We start from the raw sequence: 24,513 nt of genomic DNA, 5'->3' as shown, positions 1-24,513 counted from the left end.
CCCAGGCCATATTTGACCCATCTCACGTGTCTGTGCCTTTCAGGTGCCGGCAGCCTAATCCAGCATGGGGAAAAAAGCAGTGATGCTGGAGGCAGATTGAGCCAAGTTCAAGTCCTAGTTCTGCAGCTGTGTGGTTTAGGGTAAGTCACATCAATTCTGACGGAACCTTAGTTTTCTCCTCCATCCAATGGGCATGATACAACCCCTTGCATAAGGTTGCTGCGAGTGAGGGCCCTGGCCCTTATCTTCCGCGTAACACATCTATAGCGGCCCCTCAATCTTACAGTTGTCTTCTAGGCAATGCATAACCTACCGCCCCAGGGGTTGAAGGTTGGGTCAGAGAGAAGAGGGCAAAGTCTCTAAGGGTGATATCACCACTGCCATACCAGGCAGCTATAAACAGTGCTGGTGCCAGGGCTCAGCTCTGCCAGGCACAGACTCTGGCATGTGGCAGGCTCCCCTAACGTGGAGCCGAAACGTTGGATTGAAGCCCTGATAGCTCACCTTGGCATTTAAGATGCCACTCCCTAAAGTGGCTAAAATCTGATGTCATCACGCTTCCACACACCAGCCCTGTTCTCACAGACCTAATACCATCTCATGCCTTTGCCTACTCATTCCGTGTGCCTGAAATGGCCATCTTCCATTTTCTTATCTCAAACTGAAATGAAGAAGGTCAAGTGAACTTCGGAATTTCTTATGTATTGCCTTGAATCAGACTTCAGCCTTTGCTCTTTAGAGTGGATAGAAATTAAGGGACTCTTACATGCTTTCTCATCTGTAAAACGAAAACAACCTTCTGCTAACAAGAGCTCTCATTTCTTGAGTACTGTGTCCTGGGCGCAAAACTGTTATGGCCATAATCCCACTGAATCCTAAAGGATAGACGTAATGGTAGTTTGCATTTTATAGAGGAGTAACCTGAGGCCCAATGAGCCACCATGTTTGTTGTTGCTGTGAGACCACAAGGGTGAGCAGATTTTCTACATAAGGAGAGCTGGGTTCAAACCCAGATGCCGGCACTTTCCAGCCATGTGCTCTTTGGTACATTACTTAGCTTCTCTGAGCCTCCATTTCTTCATCAGTAAAGCAGAGAATATTTAATAATAATTTTAAAAAAGACCTCATAGCGGTTGTTATAAGGAAAAACGAAATAATCCCTGTTTCAGGAAAGCCTGTGACTGTCCCTGAAACTACCGTTTTCCAGCATGCGCTTGGCCTAAGGGGGGTTGCCCTGCCTCTCTGTATGGAACCCCCATGACAAGCCCCGTCTCTGAATCTACAGTGAGACCAGTTCTGCTTTCTGACTTGTCCAGGCTGGACTCAATGCTGTGCAATTCTGTCCAGACCTTGGTCTGACCAACCATATGGACTTGGACAAGCGACTCAGTTTCTCCTTTGTGAAAATAATGTGGCCAGTCTCCAGTGTTTGAGGTTGTCATGAGGTTGCTTGATATCTAAATCCGTGGTCTTTCCATGAGAGGAAGCTCATCCCCCTTGGCCCCCATATCACTGAGACAAACCTGTAGGGTCTGGGGGTCCATTGGCCACGTCTCTTTCCTTTCCTCACCCTGTGACTCCTCCAGCCAGGGCCTATCATATGTCAGTCTTCCCTGGGAACCAGGTATGACTTCCTTATCTGCCTAACATGACTTAAGTTTATTTGTCAAACCCACCTGCTCCTAATCTCTTTCTGAATAACCCACCATCCATCACAACCAACTTGGCCACAGACGCAGATCCTGGCCAGCCCATGTGCATTGACGTGGTGTTATTAGGGCACTTCCTTCTTTGCGGATGTGGGAAGTGACTGTCACGGGGGCCTGGACTTCACCCTGTGTGGAAGCCTCAAACACAGATGCGGGGTGGGTGACAGTTTGCCCGTGTGCATTTGGGCAGCTCCCCTCTCTGCCCTGGCCTCTCTGCTCAGTGCTCACTGCTACGGTGCCCAGGGCCCAGGACTCTCCCTGCCCCAAACTGCTCATTTCCCCAGAGCATTCATCATAGCTGACCACTCACTTTCTTGGAGTAAAGTACTTTCACCACTGGGCTCCTGGGACACTCTCTCCACATTTTCTGCCTCCATATTCTGTTTCCTTCCTTGGTTTTTCCTTCTTTTCTTGACCTACAGGGGTAAGAGGGCCCAGGGGGCACCAAGGCTGTCTTTGGACCTCTTTCTTCCGGTCTGTCATCACCCCCTTGGTGATCTGTCCCATCTCAAGGATTTTAATGCCACCCACACCCTGTCTACTCCCTAGCCTGCCCTTTCTCCTAAGTCCCAAACTCATTTACCTACCAGCCTCCTCAGCTCCTCTCATACCAGTTGATAGTACTACCATTCACCCAGTTGCTCAAGTCAAAAATCTGGGAGTCATCTTTGATGCCTCTTTTTCATTTGCCAAATTCAATTCACTAGCAAATCCAGTTGGCTTTACCTTCAAAATGTTTCTAGATTACAGTCATATCTCATCATCTCCACTGCTATTATCAAGGTTCAAGCTATCATCACTAGTTGAATAAATTATTGCAATAGCCTTGTATCAGGCAGGGTTCTTCAGATAAGCAGAGTACACACACCCACACACACACAGAAACAGAACGAACACACACACCCACCCACACACACACAGAAACAGAACGAACACACACACCCACCCACACACACACAGAAACAGAACGAACACACACACACACACACACACACACACATCCTATATAGAGATATATATTTCCTATTAGAAAGTCTACAGATTATAAATGTTAATCACATTGAAAAAAATCCTACTTCAGAGAGCTTCTTGCATCACTCCTAATTCTTTTTTTTTTTTTTTTTGAGACAGAGTTTCACTCTTGTTACCCAGGCTGGAGTGCAATGGTGTGATCTCGGCTCACCGCAACCTCCACCTCCTGGGTTCAGGCAATTCTCCTGCCTCAGCCTCCTGAGTAGTTGGGATTACAGGCATGCGCCACCATGCCCAGCTAATTTTTTGTATTTTTAGTAGAGACGGGGTTTCATCATGTTGACCAGGATGGTCTGGATCTCTTGACCTCGTGATCCACCTGCCTCTGCCTCCCAAAGTGCTGGGATACTCCTAATTATTTTAACTTGCTGCCTTGTAGTACGTGTCATATATATGCATCTATTTTTCTGCATCTTTCTCTCCACTAGAATGTAAGTTCTATCAGAGTAAAGAATTTGTCTGTTTTGTTCTCCTAAAACTGTGCTTGGCACATCTATCATACTGGATATATCTATCTATGTATCATCTACCTAGATTTATTTTAAAGAACTGGCTCACATGATTGTTGAACTGGTAAGGCTGAAATCTGTAGGGAAGTTTGGCGGCTGGAAATTCAGCTGAGATTTGATATTGCAGGCTTGACTCTGAAATCTGCTAGGGCAGGCTAGCAGGTGACGAACTTAGACAGGCTTCCTGTGCTGCAGATGTTGAGGCAAAAATGCCTTCTTCAGGAAACTGAAGAAGTCCTTTCCTTTTTTTTTTTGAGATGGAGTCTTGCTCTGTCGCCCAGGCTGGAGTGCACTGGCACAATCTCAACTCACTGCAAACTTCAGCTCCTGAGTTCAAGCTATTCTCCTGCCTCAGCCTCCTGAGTAGCTGGTATTACAGGAGCCCGCCACCACACCCAGTTAATTTTTGTATTTTAGTAGAGATGGGGTTTCACCATGCTGGCCAGGCTGACCTCAGGGCATCCACCCTCCTCAGCCTTCCAAAGTCTTTATTCTTAAGGCATTCAAATGATTGGTTAGGAAGCCCACCTACCCTTATGAAGGGTCATCTGCTTAATAAAAGTCTACTGATTATGAATGTTTATCACATAAAAGTTATTTTCACAGCAACATCTAGACTGGTGTTTTATAACAGCTGGGCATCATGGCCTGGCCAAGGTGACACATACAATTAACCATGCAGATCTCCCTGCACCTGCTCAGGCCTTTCTCCACAGAGCAGCCGGAGGAATCCTATTAAATTCTGAGTCAGATCATCGTGTCTCTCCCCTGCTCACACTACCAGTGGTTTTTCACTTTACTCAGAGGAAAATCCTAAGGCTTCTGCCTACAAGGACCCTTTGGCATCCCATCTTTATCTTTGACCTCAACTCCAAAAACTCTGCCCTTCACTCTCTGAGTTCCAGTCACGCTAGCTTCCTTGAGGTCTCCCAAACACACCAAGATTATTTACCTTTAGGATTTTGCTCTTCACCCCTCTCTTCATTCAGGTCTCTCCTCAAATGCCAATTCCTCAGAGATCTTTCTTGATCCTCCTTCCTCGAGGGTTTCCCCATCACTCCTAATTCTCTTACCTTCTTTCTCATAGCACCTGTCATATATATACATCTCATTTCTTGCATCTTTCTATTAGAGTAAGGAATTTGCCTGTTTCATTCTCCCAGAACAATACCTGGCACATAATTGGTGCTCAACAAATACTTGATGAATTGAATACATGGATATGATTCAAATATCGATCCCACCAAGCACTGGATGTTTAGCCTCGGGCAATTTCCTGTTTCTCTGAGCCTTAATCACCTCGCCTAGTATCTTGTTGGCATGTGGTGGGTGTTCAAAAATGTGTTATTATTGTTTTCATAGTTGTGGAATCACTTGTTTACTGAGAAAAAATGATTTTTGCGTTTTGTGTGCACAGGAGCCCCTAGGGCATTCAATCATTAATCAAAAATAATTTACTGATAGCCTATTATGCACTAGCACAAGATACAGCACTTAACAGAACAGACAAGACCGCTGCCACAGAGTAGTGTGGTGACTTGGATATGGAGGCAGGAATAGAGATGGTGAGAAGGGGTTGGATTCTAGAGATTCTCTGAAGTCAGAGGCCTCAGAATTTTGTGTGTTTGGATGGAAAGGGTGAAGGAAAAGAGTAGTCCAGGACAACTTAAAGGTTGCCCCAGGCCAACTGGTGCTGCCATTTACTGCGACGAGAAACGGGAATGCACATGTCAGGTCAGCGTATCAAGAGCTGGTCTCGACACATTCAGTTTGAGATGCCTTTCTGACATATGAATAAAGGAGTGGGCCACAGATAGAGATATTGAGGTCATCAAGTGTTGCTGGAGCTTAGAGACCTGAAACTGGATTGAGAGAGTGACAGCGTGGAGAGGAGAGGTCCCAGGGCTGAGCTCTAGGGTATGGTAACACCTGGAGGTGAGGCTGAGGAGAAACCAGTGGAGTGGATGGTAGGGAAGGAAGAGTTGATGGAGAACAAGAGACTTGCATCTTAGAAGCCCATTGAAGAAAGGGCTTCAGGAGCAAGAACATGCTCACTTGGTCAAATGTGGTTAGCTCTAGTAAAATGAAGACAGGGAATTGTCCTTGGATTTGGCAACACGGAAGCCACTGTTGACCCTGACAAGACCAATTTCAACAGTGGTGAGGATGATGAAAACCTGATCGGAATGGGTTCATGAAAGGATAGGTGGATGGAAAGTGGAGCGGATGCTCTTAACTATCACTTCAAATCAAAGCCTAAAACAGGGAGATAAAAATTAAAGAAGGATCAACACATGAAGAGTTATCTGGAAGACTCTGTAGGGAAAGTTGTATAAACCAAGGTGTGACAGATTTCCTAGAAGCCCTCCAAATGAGTTTGGTTTTTCTCTGGAGAGGCGGGTGATCTAATAAGTGGTTCTATTTTTGCTATGGCCACCAGGAAACTCAGAACCAAATTTTGCTCCAACATTAGTCACTATACTAAATCTCATTCAATCCGTGTCTTCCCCTTTGACTCACTTTCCCAGTTTACCCATGTTGTGCTGACCTTGTTACATGTGCATGTGCGCGGATACGCGCACGCACACACGCACGCACGCACACGCACGCGCGCACTCGTGCGCACCTATCAGGTTTGTTTATACGAATTCTTCCAAGGTGCACCACCTTTCCGGCCTGGGGTAACAAGTATTTAACACAAATGTGAATCAGGGCTGCCCCCTGGTGATGGCTGAGAAGACTGCAGGCCGGGAATGAGTCCTAATCCATTTCCCTGAGGCACCACCTTGAGAGTTAACCGGGTGAACAGACGTCTCTGCGCTCTGTCCTGAGGGGTAACGGAGAGCCTCCCTGTCCCCATGTCTGCGCCTGAGGGTCCTACCAGCATGACCGTGAGAGTCTCCATCAGCGATGCGCCTCGGGGGTGCGAGGAGGGGTGGTGTGTGGGGTCGTTACCGAAAAGCCCTTCTGATGCTCGAGTCCTGAGGTCTGCAGAGGAGATGCCGAGGTGAGCAGTGGGGCTGAGGGAAGCAGAGGAAGAAGTACAGGCCACAGGTGCGATCTGCACTGAAGTCGGGTCTTGCCGGCAGCCAAGGGCAGAGAGAGAACTACGAGGAGGAGGACACGCGGCCCCCAGAGGCCAGCTCTAACCGAGTGTTCTGTGAGGAGGAGAGGTGCCTGGCTCTGCCCCCGCTTCCTCGCCCAGAGTCACACGGCAGGTGTGAAAGGCGTGTGTGTGTGTGTGTGGTGGGGTGGGGGTTGTATCTGTGTGTGAGCATGTGCATACATGCCCAAGCGCTTGTGAGACTGTGCATGGGAACATGTGCACCCAGGTGTCCGCGTGTGTCCACATGTGAGAGTGATTGTGTATTTGAGTGTGTATGTGTGGGTGCACTCGTGTGTGTATGGGAGCATGTTGTGTGTCCCGCGTGTGTGAGGATGGTGTGTTGGTGTGTGAGAGCATGTGTATATGGGGTGCTTTTTGTGTCTGTGTGTGTATCAGTATGTGAGAGTGTGGGCATGTGTGTGTGAGCCTGTGTCAGCACGTGTGGGAGTGGATGTGTGTGTGTGAATGTATGAGAGCATGTGCGAGTGTTTTTTGCTGTCTTTGTGTGTGTGTCTGTGAGCATGCAGATGTGAGGGTGTGTGGTGTGTGGGTGGGCTGGGAGGGAGGTCACATGTGCTGGGCAGTGCAGAAGGGCTGATGAGGGCAGGGATCCCATCTGATGCAGGCGGCCCTGTGGTCTGACAGAGGAGGTGGTGAGGAGTGGTCCCTGTGTGCCGAGGTGGGGGCCGACTGGGGGAGGCGGGCCCACCCGCAGCTGCCTGGACACTGGGAATTCACGGAGGACCCGGAGAGCGCCCAGCCCACACCGTCTGCACGAGCAGGCTCGCCCTTCCTTGACTCCCTGTCTTGCCCAGCAGCCAGCTGGTCGCTGTGGCATTGGAGTCAGGCACAGCAGAGGTCCCATGAGTGTGGGGTCTTGGACAAGTTGTTCACTTCTCTGAGTGTCCGTGGCCTCCACTGGGAGATGTGAATGACACCTCTGCCTTGAAATGGGGCAGCGAGGAGGGCAGAATGAAGGCACAGTAGGGCCAGCAAGTGTTTGCTGGGAGTCTGTGGTCTCAAGGCTGCAAAAGTGTGAATGCCTGGGTTCCCCACACAGCCTCAGGAGGCATGGAACCTCCCCCCATTTTACAGCAAGAACTCTGGGGCACAGGGAGGGCTATGAACCTGCTTCTGAGGGACAGGCTTCCCTGGCTGGCACTAGCACTACACAACAGGCCTGTGTGAGGGTCAGCAGATACAAAGTTCTCCTCACTTTTGAGATCCTCCAGAGGTGTCCCCTCGTCCCCTCCAGCCTTGGAATGACCCTTCCAGGGGTTAAAGAAGACAACTGAGTGTTCCTCTCCCATGAACACTACCCCACGGAAGGCCCTGGGTTCCTGGAATCCTGATCTCAAAGAAATGGCACAGATGGTGGTCTGGGAGGCCAGTTCACTCCCTACAGGAATAGCCATGACCTGAGGGCATGTAACATGGTTGGTTGCCATTTTCCATTCAGCCATCAAATATTTACTGGGCTCCAAGTCCCTGTAGGGCACCAGGGCTCAGAAATGGATACATTCATCTCTGCCTGCAAAGGGTCTGTGGTTGAGGAGGACAGATGAGGACTGTGTCACGTGGCAGATGCACAGATAAGGACAATGCCAATGGGGCACAAGAGGAAGCCCGGGAAGTGGTGGGAATCCAGAAGGGGCACCCTCTTCAGCCAGGATGTGGAGGAGCTGTTCAGCAGACCCCTCCCGCCCTTTGCTGACATCTCCTGCCTGGGCTGCCTCCCTCTGCCCTCTGCAAACATCCTGTTTCCAGGACGCCTGCCCAGACCACAGTCTTTCCTACTTTCCCCTTCTGGGGAATTCCTGCAGCCTTGGGCCCCCACAGTGGAACTGAACATCTGCTGTCTTTATTGCTTCTGTTTTTGGTACTTCTGTTTTTGGTGCAAGGGACCCACCTCCACAGTTAGACTGCATCCTCTATAGGGCACAGCCTCAATTTTATATTCCTCAGGGACCTCCTGTTCCTCCGGGGCCCCAGTGCCTGAGTGGCCCTGCCCCAGATCAGTAGGCGCTGATGCTCATCAGATCTCTGCTGATGCTCAAGTCTGGGGGGTTCTTTGTTTGCAGCACCCGAGCTGAGCTGCAGAGGAGATCCTAACTGCTGAGTCAGGGGCCCCGATTTGCCAAGCAGGATTGAGTTTCATTAAGTGGGGATGAAATACAAATCCCCCACCGCATTCATGGGATTGATGTCCAAGGCGCAGCTGCCATTTGTGTTTTCAGATTTGCAGTTGGGGATCATTGTGAAACTTGATTGCTCTGTCTTGGGGACTTCTTAAAGTCCAACTCCACAATAAAGCCAATCAGACGGAACCATCAAATGTCAAATAGGAGCTAATGAACCATTCACAGGCTTGGGAAAGAAATCAGGCAATCTCTTATTTCAGGATTATCCCTTCCAAATATTGAATCTGAACTGTAAGCAGAATTTTCTATAATTGCATCCCCCTCCTCGTGGGTGTGGGGATCATTGGCATTCACTTCATGTCTCTGCTTTCTGGAGAGAGGCTTGACAAGCCGACCCGTGGCTTTCCACAGGCTCACATTCCTGGGGGCATCGTTCTGAGAGGGAGGCAGGGCAGAGGTTGCCGGGATTCCTTCTCCCCAGGGGCTGGGTGTGCCAAGAGCTGCTGGCAGCCTCCCCAGGAGAGGGGAGAAGGGAGTCTGAAGCTGGGGAGGGGGATCCCATCACATATGTCCCACCGGGTACTTGGGTGTGGCCTCAGGAGAAGAGGTGGAGTCCAGAGAGAATGTAATATGTCTAGTCTCTCTCTCTCTCTCTGCTGCATTAAATCTGCAACAACAAGCATCTTTACAGCAACTTAGTGTAGACTAACATCTGAGTACATGTGCTGTTTTTTGGTGCCTCTTTGACACATCTGGCAGGTGATTTGGGTTATGATGAAGGGTTTGCCATCACTTCTGCATGGGGCAGTGCTGTGATGCAGAAACATCTTACTCTGCTGCAGGGAGTCACCCACCCTGGTGTTACCCTAAGTTCCTAAAGGAATGATCCGCATTCCTTTAGGAACTTAGGGTAACACCAGGGTGGGTGACTCCCTGCAGCAGAGATGACTGATTGTCCATCAGAGTTGATCTCCCCTTCTAAGCGGTCTTCCAGACTAAACTGTCGTGGCTGGAGAGCAGCCGTCTGGCTGGGGACTTGAAGCTAGGCTTGGTCACGTGACTGGTCGTCATCTGCAGAGTGCCACTTGTAGCTCAAGGCTCTTAAGAGTCCACGTGCCTCCTCCATCTCGATTTTTGCATTTTAAGGAGTGGTTTCCTGTGATGTCAAGGCTCCCCAGGTAGCGGGGACCAGGGTTCCTGAATCAACATATTTGGGCTGGAGACCATAGTAGATAGAGTGCGTTAAATGGGTCTGCATCTCACTCCTCCTTGTGTCTGTGTCTATTGTCGTGTGGACTTGGAGCCCTTCCCATAAAGCTGGAGTACCTTGGCCAAAGCACTGTATGTACTCCATTGCAGTAAAATGAGGCAGAAGTCATGGTGTGTCAGTTCCAAGGTCAAGTCACAAGAAATCCTGCATGTTTGTCTGTTAGCTGCATCTCTGCCATCTCCACATGGACATTCCTGACTGTTCTGCTGGAGATGGAAAGACACAGGATGGAGCCAAGTCATTCCGCTTGTACAGCTCAGATCAGCCTTCAGCTGGCAGCCCAAGGCGTGGGAGTGGGTGCAGGGGGATGAGCAGAGCTGTCTAACCAAGCCCTCTCTGACCCCAGATGGCTGAGCAATCAATGCTATTGCTGTGTGCCACTGAAACTTGATGGTTGTTTGTTACATGGCATTAGGACAATAGATGACTGATAGAGTGGATTACCAACCAGGAATGAATCCTTGCCTCAGACTGCTATGTGTGAGCTATTACCATTGTGATTGAATGATTGTATATTTCGGAGAGGATCTGTAATAGCAATTTCTTACCCCAGTTCACATGCCCCACTGCTACTCCCTCATTGCTTCAGGATTCAGGGACCACAAAAATCTGGCCCCTGAATGCCATCTGGCTCCATCTGGCATGTCTCTCCCCTTTTCTTTCTACATCCTAGTTGCATTGGATTTATTTAAGCCCTTGAATGCCCAAGAAGTGTCCATCATTATGATTTCATTCTCTTTCCTCTGCTTAGAATGCCCCCTCCCCACATAGCATAGCTAGCTCTCTGCTGAACGTCCCTCCTTCCAGCAAACTTACCCCAATGCCAGGAGGAGGTCAGCCCCCCAATAATATGGTCCCAAATCCCTCTGCACATCCCAGTGGCACTCAGCTCCTTTGAGCGTCCCAGCCCAGGTATGCCTTCTCCATGGCAGGATCTCTGTCTGATGTGCTCGTGGTGTGACTCTCCCACCACACACATACCCGGCATGCTGTGCATGCTCAGTGAATATTTCTTGACTACATGGGCTGGTGTCAGTGACATTTTCCAGAGTAGAGTCACTCGGCTTTTTCAGTGGAACACCTCTGAGCTTGTGAGGACACATTGGGTACCTGGATGTCCTCCAGATACACTGTCCAGTTGCATGCTCATGCCACTCCCCGCCTTCCCCCTGAGCTCAGGTGGCCATGTTGTGAGTGCTATGGATTCATTAGCCTGCCTGGAACCAGATCCTGGCTCCACTCTTTACTGACGGTGACACTTTGGAAAAGGTCTGAATGCCTCTCCATCTATAAAATGGGGATTATGAGGGTATCCATCTTGCAGCTCTGTTTTTCATTGGGCTGCTCTGAGAAATAGATCAGTGAATATATGTAAAGCACATACACAAAACCGCATATGTAGTAAAAACTATAAAAATATAAGCTATTATTATTCAAGGTTAAGGACTAGATATTATTCATTTTTGTATCCCTCCCAAATTCCTGACCCAGTGCTGGCAAAAAGAATGTGATCGGGTCATGTGCAGTGGCTAATGCCTGTAATCCCAGCACGTTGGGAGGCTGAGGCTGGTGGATCAAGAGATCAGGAGTTCAAGACCAGCCTGGCCAAGATGGTTAAACCCTGCTTCTGCTAAAAATACAAAAATTAGCTGGGGGTGGTGGTGGGCACCTGTAATCCCAGCTACTTGGGAGGCTGAGGCAGAAGAATTGCTTGAACCTGGGAGGTGGAGATTGCAGTGAGCTGAGATTGCGCCACTGCACTCCAGCCTGGGCCACAGAGCAAGACTCGGTCTGAAAAAAAAAAAGGATGTGGTCAATAAATGTTTTGTCTTTGATCTTTTTTTTGCAGTGCAGAAGTCTTTTTTGGAATAGATCCCAGCAGCCCAGGCCCCTTTCCATTGGTTCTCAGAGTGTGCTTCCCTGAGGATGGCGCTGTGTAAACAAAGGTATCTTATTCTTTGTCTTCCTTCTTTTTCTAATCATTTTCCTTCAGGCATTTCTGGTACCTAATATGCTCAATATGCACGCTAATTCTCTTGTCCTTAACTTTTCTTTTAATGTACAATAATGCTAGCAGCATGCTGGGTACACTGCAGACATTCTGGTCTTGCCATGGTAACATTTGTGGGGCATTCCTTTTTTAACAGTGCCTATTCGCTCATTGCCTATGACATCACATTTTTTGTAGAGTCACATGTATATGGCCAACGGAACAACTCCATGTTTTCTGGAGGCCCGGAGAACATGGTGGATGTCCCTGCTCCTTCTTTTTGTGTTTTCTGGTGTGTTTGTAACTCCACACCCGGACGAGTGGACAAGCAAAGCCCAGAGGCAGCAGCCTCACGTGATTCTAGGAGCGGCACAAACCACTCGTGGGCACACTCCTCGGAGGAAGTCACTGTAGACTGATGGCTTCCAGCATGTGTTTGGGCCAGAGGAACTAAGATTGAATTCTAATTTAGCCACTCCTTAACCATGCTGGCTCTCAGTTTCCTCATCTGTAAAATGAGGACAATGATTGTACCTTCTTCTTAGGGTTGTTTCAGTGGGTAAATGAGGTAAACATTCAGCCCATGACTGGCATAAGAAATAATCAAATGCTTATTAAACATAAAACAAAGTAGACTGTGCAGGTATTAACCCAGCACTGGGTTAGGCATTTGGGGGGGATACAAAAAAGGTGATATATTTGTTTTGCATGGAAACCCTTAGTGTGAAGTAGCAATACCAAGGTAACACTTACGTAGCACTTACTAAGTGCCAGACAGGGTTTTAACTCTGTTAACTAAGTTAATTCCTTACTCCGCCCTATGATGTGGGTATTATTATTATCCTCATTCTACAGATGAGGAAACTGAGGCACAGAGAGTTCTCTCTTAGAAATCTCTTGGGAGGCTCTATTTGGATGCAGGTTGCTCAGCAAGGGGGCAGGTTGGTTTGGGATGAGAGAAATCATTCCTAATATTTGGTGGAGCAGTCCTAATATATCCTGACATCTGGGAAACCACCTCCTAATAAGGTGAGTATTCTTTTTTAAGTTAAAAGTTAAGAACTCTTATCCTTCAAAAGTTGCTGTTAAGAGAATGAGAACACAAGCACAGAATGGGAGAAAATATTTCGCTAATCACATAGCTGATAAAGGAATTAGGTCCAGAATGCATGAACAACTTTCAAAAGGCTATAACAAGAAAACAATAATCACACTAAAAAAATGAGCAAAAGATTTGAGCAGACACTTTGACAAAGAAGATAAATGGATGGCAAATAAGCACATGGAAAGCACATCAATCCTCATGGTTTTTTTTTTTTTTTTTGAGATGGAGCCTCACTCTGTCACCCAGGCTGGAGTGCAGTGGTGCATCTCGGCTCACTGCAACCTCCGTCTCCTAGGTTCAAGCAATTCTTCTGCCTCAGCCTCCCAGGTAGCTGGGACTACAGGTGCGTGCCACCACGCCCGGCTAATTTTTGTATTTTTAGTAGAGACCGAGGTTTCACCATGTTGGCCAGGCTGGTCTCTAACTCCTGACCTCTGATCTGCCTGCCTTGGCCTCCCAAAGTGCTGGGATTACACGCATGAGCCACCAAACCCAGCCAATCCTCATGGTCTTAATGCAAATTAAAACCATACTGAGATGCTGCACATCCACTAGAATAGTTAAAAACAATCCAACTACACTGAGTACTGGCAAGAATGTGGAGCAACTGGAATACACCGCTGGGAGGAGCATCCAATGGAACAACCACCTCGGGAAACAGTTCAGCAATTCCTTAAAAAGTTAAATTTAGACCTACCTTATGATTCTAGCCACTTCTAGATAAATACTCCTAGGTTTCCCTCCAAGAGAAATGGAAGCACACGTCCACACAGAGGCTGGTACATGAATGTTCACAGCCACTTTATCTGTCATAGCCCATCGAGTAAATGGATAAACACATTTTGGTATATCTATACGATGGAATACTACTCAGCAATAAAAGAGAACATGTGATAATATGGATGAAACTCAAAATAGTTATGCTGAATGAAAAAAGTCAGGCAAAAAATGAGATCTCTGATTTTATTTATATAAAATTATGTAGAATGCAAACCAACCCATACTGACTGTATTAGTCTGTTCTCACACTGTTAATGAAGACATACTTGAGACTGGGTAATTTACAAAGGAAAGAGATTGCATCAACTCACAGTTCCACATGACTGGGGAGGCCTCACAATCATGGTGGAAGGCGAAGGAGGAGCAGTCACCTCTTACATGGTGGCAGTCAATAAAGGTGTGCAGGGGAGGCTAAGACCGTCAGATCTTGTGAGACTTATTTACTGTCACAAGAACAGCACTGGAAAGACCCGCCCCCATGATTCAGTGACCTCCCACTGCGTCCCTCCTACGACACATGGGAATTACGGGGAACTACAATTCAGGAAGAGATTCGGGTGGGAACGCAGCCAAACCATATCACTGACCAAAAGCAGATGGGTGATTGCCTGTGGGTGGGAGAGAGGGAGGGATTCCCAAGGGCCTTGGGGAAGCTTTAGGAGCCATGGATTTGTTTACCATCTTGATTGTGGTGATGGTTTCACAGGTGTACACGTTTGTCAAAACTTACCAGATTGTGCACTTTAATTATCTTCAGTGCTCGCTTGTTAATTATACCTCAGCAAGGCTGTAAAAAACAAAAGTTGTGTCTCATGTGTCAAAAGTGAGGAGTTTGGGAGCTTGTAGAGGTCCCAGATTCAACTCAGGCTCCCTCTAGGTTGCTGTCAACTAAGAAGTTATTTTTAAATTAAATCTGCAATGTAGAGGACAGGCCCTGTACTAGAAACTTTCACTTTGTTTTCTCAGGACCTGGGCAGAGCCTGTGTAAGGAAATATCCCCAAAAGGGAATGGGGTGGTGAAGGGCTGCTCAGAGGGCGTGCAAGGATGGCTTGGGGAAATCCCTTCAAATCTCAGTCCAGTTTTCTGCAGACAAATGTGTTGTTCTGGCCCTTTTAGAAAGCGAGCTGTGTTCCCTAAATCTCCTAAAATGAGGAGGGCGTTAAAGGATAAATGTGTTTCAGTGATGCTGTCAGTCGCGCCCTCCTCCTTGGCACAGAGCTGAGGGAGGGAAGGGGTGTTGAGGCGAGCAGAGCCCTGGGTGTTTTCCCTGCCCCAGGCAGGGTGCAAGTCACTTTCAAGCTCCCCTGGGGAAGTCGGGCTGTCTCATGCATATTCCAGCTTGTCTCCTGCTGAGGCCGACTGGGCAGAGAGGGCAGGCTGACAATGTGCTTGTTCATGGTCTGGTGCACCTGCTCTCCTTGCACAAACTCAAGTGAAGATTTTTAATGATGCTCAGAAATGGTTTGCAATGGAAATAATGACTACATCCCACCCTCCAGCCTCTGGGTGTGTCTGGGTGTTGTTAGGGGTAGATTCCAACCCAAGGCGAATGTCAGTTGGCTTCCAACACCCGTCTAGGAGGCAGATGTGGAATTCTCCCCTCCTGGCTTGGCAGTCTGTCAGGAAGAACCTGTCTGCTGGACTGATGGATAAAGGCAGGCTCAGCATTAAGTAGGCTGTTAGTCTAACCGGCACAGCTGACAGTAGACAACAGAAGGAACAGGCCTCAAGAAGTGGGAGGGAATGAATGAATGAGCAAATGAACACGTGCGTGAGTCCAAGAGCTCATTGAGTCCTGGACCTTTTTGGTGGAATCAATTTTCATTGTGAAGGGATGTCCTGTGCATTTTAGGATGTTTGGTAGCTTCTTTGGCCGCTATCTGGTAGATGTCAATAGCTGATCCCACCCTCTCACTTTCTGATCAAGACAATCGAAGCTGTTTCCAGATGTTGCCAAATGTCCCATTGGGTAGGAATCCCTGGTGGGTGATAGCTGCTGGACTGACTGCTTTGACATCAGTTGTATTGCCAGGAAAACGGCCACACTTAACCTTTCTGAAAACCAGAGATGGGATGAGACTTGCCCTCTTCAATAGCATAGCCACAAGCCACATGTGTATCCTGGACACCTGGAGCACAGCTGGTCTGAATTGACATATACCCTAAGGGTATGAATGCTTAGGATGATAAAAAGAAGATAAAGTATCTTATTAATCATTTTGTTACTGATTACATGTTGAAATGACCATATTTTGGATACATTCGGTTAAATAAAATACATTATTAAAATAAATGTCATTTGTTTCTTTTACTTTTTAAAATATGGCTACTGAAAATGTCAGATGTCCTGTTTGGCTCATGTGATATTTCTGTTGGACAGTGTTGGTGTGGAGAAGGAACGAAGGTTACTCAAATGACCATGAACCAGGGTGATGGCACACTGACAGGAACAGTGGTATGACCGTGACAGCATGTGGGGTAGACAAGGGTTGAAGATCAGGGGTCAGGGGAGGCTTGCTTAAGGAAGAGATGCTAGAGTGAAGATCTGGAAGAGGAGGAAAAAGAGGAGGTGGAGGAGAAAGAGGAAGAAGGAGGAGGAGAGAAAAGAGGAAGGAAAAGGAGGAGGAGACAGGAAATGGGTTTATGCAGAGGAAACAGCTAATAGCAAAGTTGGATGGTGGGAGGGCGTGTGGCACATCTGAGACCAGAGGCCACACAGTGGAGTGCAGGGAGGTCAGGGAACCCAGCAGGGTGAGAAGTTGGCCTCCATCCTAAAAGCAATGTGAGGCCATTGAAAGGATTTTAAGTGGTGGGGTGACATGATCAAATTCACATTTTAAAAAGCTCACTCCGTCTTGGATGTTTTATCTCCTCTCCTAAGAGGTTATAGAAGGCTCTAGAATCAGACTGCTGGGTCAGATTAGGGCTCTCTCACTTCCTAACTGTAATCTTGGGCAAGTAACATAAACTCTCAGTGCCTGTTTCCACGTCTGTAAAATGGGGATGATGAAGATAATCACATTGACTTCATATGGTTGTTGTGATGATTAAATGAGTTATTATGTGAAGAGTGCTTAGAACAGGACTGGACACATGGTTACCACTCAGTGTTACTTAATAGTAAGTTCCTGGTGTGGGAGGACACTCCATCTTAGAAACCTTGGCTTTTCTCATTCTGGGTTACCTACAAATATGAGTTGAAAAGATTTGTTTTTTACATGTTTCTCTTTTTTATTAGGCTTTTTCTTCTCCCGGGAGAGACCCGAGCTTGGTTGGCGTTCTTGTGTTCTGTCCCATGGGGCAGCTGGAGAACAGAAAGGAAGAAGTTGGGGCCAAGTGTGGTGGCTCATGCCTGTAATCCCAGCATTTGGGAGGCCAAGGCAGGTGGATCACCTGTGGTTAGGAGTTCGAGACCAGCCTGACTAACATGGAGAAACCCCATCTCTACTAAAAATACAAAATTAGCCAGGATCTACTAAATACAAAATTAGCACATGCCTGTAATCCCAACTACTCAGGAGGCTGAGGCAGGAGAATTACTTGAACCCGGGAGCCGGAGGTTGCAGTGAGCCAAGATCAAGCCATTGCACTCCAGCCTGGGCAAGAAGAGCAAAACTCCATCTCAAAAAAAAAGAAAAGAAAAAGAAGAAAGAATTTGGGGGCACTCAGGACACAGGGAGAGAACTCTCCATGAAGACCTGGATTGCAACTTCTCCTTGACAGACAGCAAGATCGTTGACAGTTTCTTCCAACAACACTTCCTTTTACAGTGAGTCTGAAGAAAGTAGTGCTCTCTTCACAGGAAGGCAAAGAAAAAGGAGCTCCCCTTGGCTCTTGCCCATTGTAGTGCCCACACTGCTGGGACAGCTTTATGCACATATTTGGAGAAGTCCTTGATTGTTGAGTTCTTTGACCACATTCCAAGAACCAGCAGTGCCTGCTTGGAGCATGATCACTGGAAGCCAAGACTGGGCCAAGATATGTTGAAAATTACCCACGAGTTTATAGCAACTTTGGCGGTGTGACATGTATACACAAGAACTCAAGACCTTGAAAATCTGTTTAGGCGCTGAGCTGCACAAATAAAACCAAGTACTGCTGCAGATCCGCACGTTAATTCAGCTAGGAGTTTTCTACTTATCCATGGGCTTGACTTGCCATCCGTGGGCAGGTTTGGGTGACTGTCCATCGAGCTTATCTCTTGGGAGGATAATATTCGTTCCTTGTGCATGAGGAGCAGAGGAAGAAAGGCTCCTATCGGCCGTGAGGTGGGAGATCTAATCTTATTTATTCCTATTCCTGCTCCCTACACCACTAAGAACTGAATTTGATCTGGGCTTTCTTAGAAACTTTTCAGTCTGGAATATACCTTGAGCACTTGAGACATCAGGGGTCCCACGGGACTCTTGAGGACTTTCTTTCTCTCTAAGGTACAGTGTAAGAGCAGTACGATCCAGTGTGCCACTGCAGCTCCAGGCATCCCATCCCTATTCCTGTTTCCCAAGTAGAAAAGAAGGGGCTGTGAAGAAACCTTCTCCTTGTGTGCTGTCTCATCAGAGAAGAACGTTCCCAAATGTCCCCAGCAGACCTCTGCTTGCGTGTTATTGGCCAAAACCGTGTCACAGGTCTTTCCCCAGGCCAATCACTGGCATCGGATTGCCATGATTGGCGTAGACTGCCATGTTCTATCTCCTAGGCCAGGCACACTGGGCTTTGGTGGCAAGAAAGAAGTGAGGCAGGAACTGTATTGTCCCATAGATCCTTTATCATAAGAGCAATGAGGAGCCATTGTAGGACTTTAAGCAGGAGAGTGGCATGATCAAAAATGTGTTGTCAAAAGTCACCTTGGCAAGGGAGTGAGGTTAACAGAAGCATGAATGCAAATGGGGAGATTAGTTTCTAGCTGTCCAGGTTTTTATCCTAATAGTTGAGTTAGACAGGATTTCACTTTATGTGCCATAAGTATTAATGCTTTTCTTAAGGCTTTAATATGTTGCATAATAATGCTTTGAAAAACATCCTGAAATCTTTTCCCTTCTTAGTAATTTGCTTTTTGGCCCTCTTGCAGCCCTTAAGGCTGGGCTGGGTGGCCAGCCTCCTCCAGGGAAAGGAGGGGGAATACCTTCTAAAACAAAGACTGCATTTCTGAGCGTGGAATTAGACTTTAAAACACTCCTGAAGACAACAGTCTAGAACAGGGGGTGGCATGCAGTCAGACCCTGTGGCGTTTTAGTAAATAAAGTTTTATTGGAAACAGCCATGCTGGTGTGCTCAGGTACCATCTGTGCTGCTTTGATGCTACCACAGCAGAGCTGGGCAGCTGTGACAGGGACTGTGTGGCCCACAAAACCTAAAATATTTACAATCTGGTCTTTTACAGAAAGGAAGTTTGCTGACTCTAGTGGAGAAAGGCAGGCTTTGGAGAGAGCAGGCGTTTTCCAGGAATATCTGGAGCTGCATTTTTACATGCCAGAATCCAAAGCCTGGAGGGCTCTACATAGAAGAGGAAGGATGAGGACATATCACAGGGATGGTTTTGCCACCCAGTACTAGGGACAGTCCCTCGAGTGAGAGGCAGGCAGACCGAGTTTTGGGTGTGAGTGATGTCCTATCCTCCCCTTCAGAGTCAGAACTCCTAACTGCCTGCCAGGCATAGCTCGGGGACATTCAAGACACCAAGAACGTTCTGCATTTGGCCTGGTACTGCTCAAATGTGGCTCAGCGAGGCAGGGTAGGTAGCAGTGGCCCAGGAGGCTCCTCAAAGCAGCCTCACCTGATCCCATCACTCCTGTCTCTGCTTGGACAACTTGGACAGTGGAGAAGGCCTTTTTCCCTTATCCCTCACTCTCACTCCACTGAGCCAGCCCTTCCTCTCCATACCCACAAAGAACTTCAGACCCCTCTTTTCACAACACTTGCTTGACCTGTAATTATTCATTCAGTATCTATTTAGCCTACAAACAATTAATCCTCTGAGGCAGGGACTATCATTTGTTTATGGCTTTATGCTAAGCATCTAACTCATTGATAACACTAAGCGGATATGCAATGAAGGAACGAGTGAGTAACTCAAAAGACCACTGCCTAGGTTATCCCTCTCTGTTTGCTGTTTTATTTCAAATAGATGTTGGCATCATCACGTTGAAAGGCAAGATCCCCATCTATGAGAGGAGATGAGAAAACCATCAGGCTTGGTGGCTGCCTTTGCTGGCAACACTTGGAAACCACAGAAGGCCCTGGAGCTAAGACATGTTCTGTGAGGCTGAAGTGTCTACATTGACATGCACCTTTACCAGCCTCTCCAATAAACGTTGCTGGTATTTGCAGGGAACAAAGACTCCCACATCGGTTTCTCCTTTGGGGAAGTGAAGCCAACTGGCCACCATCTAACTGAACCAATCAGCCTGAGGTATGGCAAGTGTGCACACGAACAGAACAAGATGTCACAGGAGCGATAACCTGGCTGAAGTGCCCTGGGACAAAGAGAAGTTGGTGGGGGTTGGGCCAAATAATTCAAATAATTTGGTGATTTTATGCTTGAACATTATACTTCAGTAACTAGTTCAAAAAATGAAAAAAAAACACAATCTCCACAAATTTCTACCGAAATCAATAATAACAATAAAAGGCAATCTTTGTTTCATGTTCAACAAGGGCTGGTTGCTCTTCTGAGTACCTGACATACGTTTCTTGTTTAATCCTGACAACTACCCTATAAGACACCCGTCATTCATTCACTGAAAAGCTGTTCAAGGGGCACCTACCTGTATCAGGCCTTGTGCAGGCCCTGAGATGCACAAAGACAGGAAACAAGACAGGCAGGGAAGGTCCCTGCACTCCTGGAATTTATATTCTTGTGGGACCATTATTAGTCCCAGCCTATAATCTGAAAAAAACAAAGTTCTGAAAAGCCCAGTCATTTGCCCCAATTCTGTGTTGAATAAATAATTTGATCAGGCCAGGATTCAGTTCTAGATATCTCTGACCCTAAAATGCCTAACCACTTCTCCTGCTGTGTTTTGTTTTTTTTTTTTTTTTTTTTTTTTTTTGAAACAGTGTTTTGCTGTGTTGCCCAGGCTGGATGGAGTGCAGTGGCATGATCTCGATTCACTGCAACCTCTGCCTCCCGGGTTCAAGTGGTTTTCCTGCCTCAGCCTCCTGAGCAGCTGGGATTACAAGTGTGTGTCACCATGTCAGTGTAATTTTTGTATTTTTAGTAGAGATGAGGTTTTACTATGTTGGTGAGGCTGGTCTTGAACTCCTGATCTCAAGTGATCTGCCTACCTCGGCCTCCAAAAGTGCTAGGTTTATAGGTGTGAGCCACCGCACCTGGTCCTCTTGCTGCTTTTTTCGAGTGCCAATTCCCAAGAGGTTGTGCCGATGACCCTCTATAAGACTCAGGAGTTCTCTGCTGCGTTGTTATACAGACAAATCCTTTCTCTTTATTTTATTTTATTTTTATTTTTCGAGATGGAGTCATTCTCTATCTCCAGGCTGAAGTGCAGTGGCATAATCTCAGCTCACTGCAACCTCCAACTCCGACTCCCTGGTTCAGGCAATTCTCCTGCCTCAGCCTCCTGAGTAGCTGGGATTACAGGCATGTGCCACCAAGCCTAGCTAATTTTTGTACTTTTAGTAGAGACGGGGTTTCACCTTGTTGGCCAGGATGGTCTCGATCTCCTGACCTTGTGATCCACCCACCTTGACCTCCAAAAGTGCTGGGATTACAGGTGTGAGCCACTGAGCCCAGCCTCTATTTATTTATTTTTAGAGGAGAAAAGGTTTCTGTGCTTGGAAAGTGGGAGGGAGGGAGATAGAGGTGCTCCAGTTCTGTCATGAGGACACTCTCCTGTGTGTCCTGCTTTCCTGGGTGTCAGCTTTCTTCTCAGGCAGGAGCTGGCCATGGCAGCCTCAGGCTTACAAGGCCCTGGCAATTGGACATCCTAAGAGGGTCCACACATCTTTTTCCTGGGCTCTGGCAAATACTGGGACTATGACCTTCCTGGGGATATGTACCTTTCCTGACTTGCTCACAAGGCCAAGCATATAAGTATTATTTTTATAATTATATTTATTCTCTGATATGTTATAGATGGCACAAAATTTGAGAAGTTAAAAACAAGTTACAAGAAACAGGTCCCCCTCTCACCCTGTCCTCTAGTCACCTGCTTCCCTTCCTGAAGCTCTTTGTGTAGGCAGGTGAACAGTACACTAAGACAAAGGGAGTGGAGACGATTGCTGGTGGCCCTGATTAATAGACAAAGATGGAGGGGTTTGCCCCTGAGCCTCCTAAGACTCGACACCTGAGCTGCTTTAGTGTGAGGGGATCCTAAGATACCCCCCAATACAGGCTGAAGACAACTTTCCATGACCACCTTCTGTTCCAGGAAGCCTGCATTTCAGGGCCTCTGAGAAGCCAGGCCAGGGACTGGAAGGAGTGACCCCCACAGGAAATGAGACACCGGTGCTCTGGGACATGCTCTGGGATCTTGTGATCTGGTTTATTAAAAGCCCATCTAAGCATTGGTGCTCAGACAACACTGTCCCCAGCCGGCACGAGACCCAGGAGTTGGGTGGTTGCCCTAACGCACTGTCTCCTCTCAGTGCCTGTGAGCAGCTAGTCCTCCTCTCTCTGTGGCCTCTCTTGGTATTTCTCTTTAAGAAATGACTTTCAAAACACCCTGGGTCTCTCCTATCCAGTTCTTCTTTTTTTTTTGAGATGGAGTTTCGCTCTTGTTACCCAGGCTGGAGTGCAATGGCGCGATCTCGGCTCACCGCAACCTCCGCCTCCTGGGTTCAGGCAATTCTCCTGCCTCAGCCTCCTGAGTAGCTGGGATTACACGCACGCGCCACCATGCCCAGCTAATTTTTTGTATTTTTAGTAGAGATGGGGTTTCACCATGTTGACCAGGATGGTCTCGATCTCTTGACCTCATGATCCACCCACCTCGGCCTCGCAAAGTGCTGGGATTACAGGCTTGAGCCACCGTGCCTAGCCTCCTATCCAGTTCTTATGCAGGTAAAAGACATTTGAAATGTTGGGTTATTGGTTTTTAAAAAAAAGCCAGGGTACTCAGTCTTCTGAATCTTAGGTGACAGAAAACACAGATGGACACTGGTCACCATCCATAATCAACCATCTTCAGGGGAGCCGGTGGGCTGGCGTCCACTCCACCAGCTCACTGATGGGGGTTGAGTTAGCATTATAGTCAGGCCATTTGGCAGAACCAAGCAATTAATATTTTCCATGTCTGCGGAGCTTGCCCTCAGTTTCAATAGGCCCAAGAATGTGTTAGAAATAGGTATTTTTGACCATCCTTTTGAGATGATCATATGTAGCATTGTCATTCCAGTGTCTAATGAAATAAAAAATATTCAAGGTCATAAAGTTCGCAGGCTATTTTGTTCTATCTTTTATTTAAGTGGATGTTTTCCTTTGCAATGAAGTGTTCTGTTGCCAAAAACCATTTGGCTCTGTTTCCATGTCCCCATCAAATTCTCTAGACTCTCACTAACTCAGACCCTATTTGAGTAAATCATATGCATATTGGGATTCTGTGGGAACTGGGGTTAGAAGTTGCCCATTTTCTCCTTGTGTCAATCCTGCAAACACTCTCTGTCTTCCCTGCCTAGGGCTTTAAGATACTGACAAAGCAGTATCAGGGCTTGCACACAGCAAGAGCGAGTGATAGGTCAAACACTGACTGTTCCGGTGTTCCCCAGGCATGACCCAGCGTCTAAGATCAGAATTGTGCGGACACGGGCTGGAGACCTGTGGCTCCTACAGGGATCACTGGAGAGTGCTGACAGCAGCAGGAGGATGCAGTTCAAAGTGCTGGATTAAGAACTGAGGAACACGAAGACGACTGGGATGTGATCCTATTTTGGGGATTCTAGTATCCAGGATGGGAGATGAACGTTTATTGTAGAAGTATTTATTGCACTTCTACTGTGTGCCAGGCACTGGGAAAACAGAGAGAGGAAGATGGGGGCCCTGCTTGCTTGTAACCCATAACTTGACAGGAGACAGACGTGAGTAGAGAACTGTGATCCCAGATGAGAAGTGGATGCCAAGAGTTCTTGAGAAAGGAGGTGAGCATAGAGGATTAGAAATAGCTTCATAGTGGCTGGGCGCGGTGGCTCATGCCTGTAATTCCAGCACTTTGGGAGGCCAAGATGGGCAGATCACTTGAGGTCAGGAATTTGAGACCAGCCTGGCTAACATGGTGAAACCCCATCTCTACTAAAAATACAAAAATTAGCCAGGCATGGTGGCAGGTGCCTGTATTCCCAGTTACTCGGGAGGCTGAGACTGGAGAATCACTTGAACCTGAGAGGTGGAGGCTGCAGTGAGCTGAGATGTGTCACTGCACCCCAGCCTGGGTGACAGAGCGAGACTCCATCTCAAAAAAAAAAAAGGAAAAAGAAATAGCTTTGTAGTGACAGAAGCTTTGAAAGATGCCTAGGAATTTTGTAGGCGCATGAGACAGGAAGGACATTGGGGTGGGGATGGCTGGGAGGGAAAAGAATAGAGTGATAGTAAATAGGAATGTGGGGGGAATAGTAGTAATAACGATGACACTAGCAAATACTAATGTGGCACCATGAGGCTCTGCTCTTAGCTTTTAGGCATATCAGCTCACTTGATCCTCACACAGGCTTATGTACAGATGAGATTGGCTCACTTGCCTAGGATCACAGTGCTTGTTAGGAACAGAGAAGGGATTCGAACCCTGGCAGCCTGGCTCTCTGGAGCCTGGGCTTCACCACTACGCTGTGTCACCTTGTACCATGAGTGCATGATGTGGGAGTGGAGGAAGCTAAGCTGGGAAAGATCTGACATGTAAGTTAGAGCTGGATGGTGATAGCT

General features: G+C 47.4%; 1 protein-coding gene across 1 annotated transcript in view; it reads left to right on the top strand.

The window, feature by feature from the left end:
- GUCA2A (guanylate cyclase activator 2A) overlaps positions 1 to 20,293 on the top strand; it is a 32,619-nt gene extending 12,326 nt beyond the window's left edge. The window contains exons 3-5 of the mRNA XM_035251051.3: positions 44 to 140; positions 11,617 to 11,713; positions 16,882 to 20,293. Coding sequence (XP_035106942.3) covers positions 44 to 140; positions 11,617 to 11,707 — 188 coding nt within the window. The 3' untranslated portion in view covers positions 11,708 to 11,713; positions 16,882 to 20,293. The remainder of the gene's footprint in view (positions 1 to 43; positions 141 to 11,616; positions 11,714 to 16,881) is intronic.
- Positions 20,294 to 24,513: the final 4,220 nt, after the last annotated feature.

This window comes from Callithrix jacchus, chromosome 7 (assembly GCF_049354715.1).
Source record: "Callithrix jacchus isolate 240 chromosome 7, calJac240_pri, whole genome shotgun sequence".
In the NCBI taxonomy this organism is placed as follows: Eukaryota; Metazoa; Chordata; class Mammalia; order Primates; family Cebidae; genus Callithrix; species Callithrix jacchus.
This window is presented reverse-complemented; position numbering and strand designations above follow the sequence as displayed.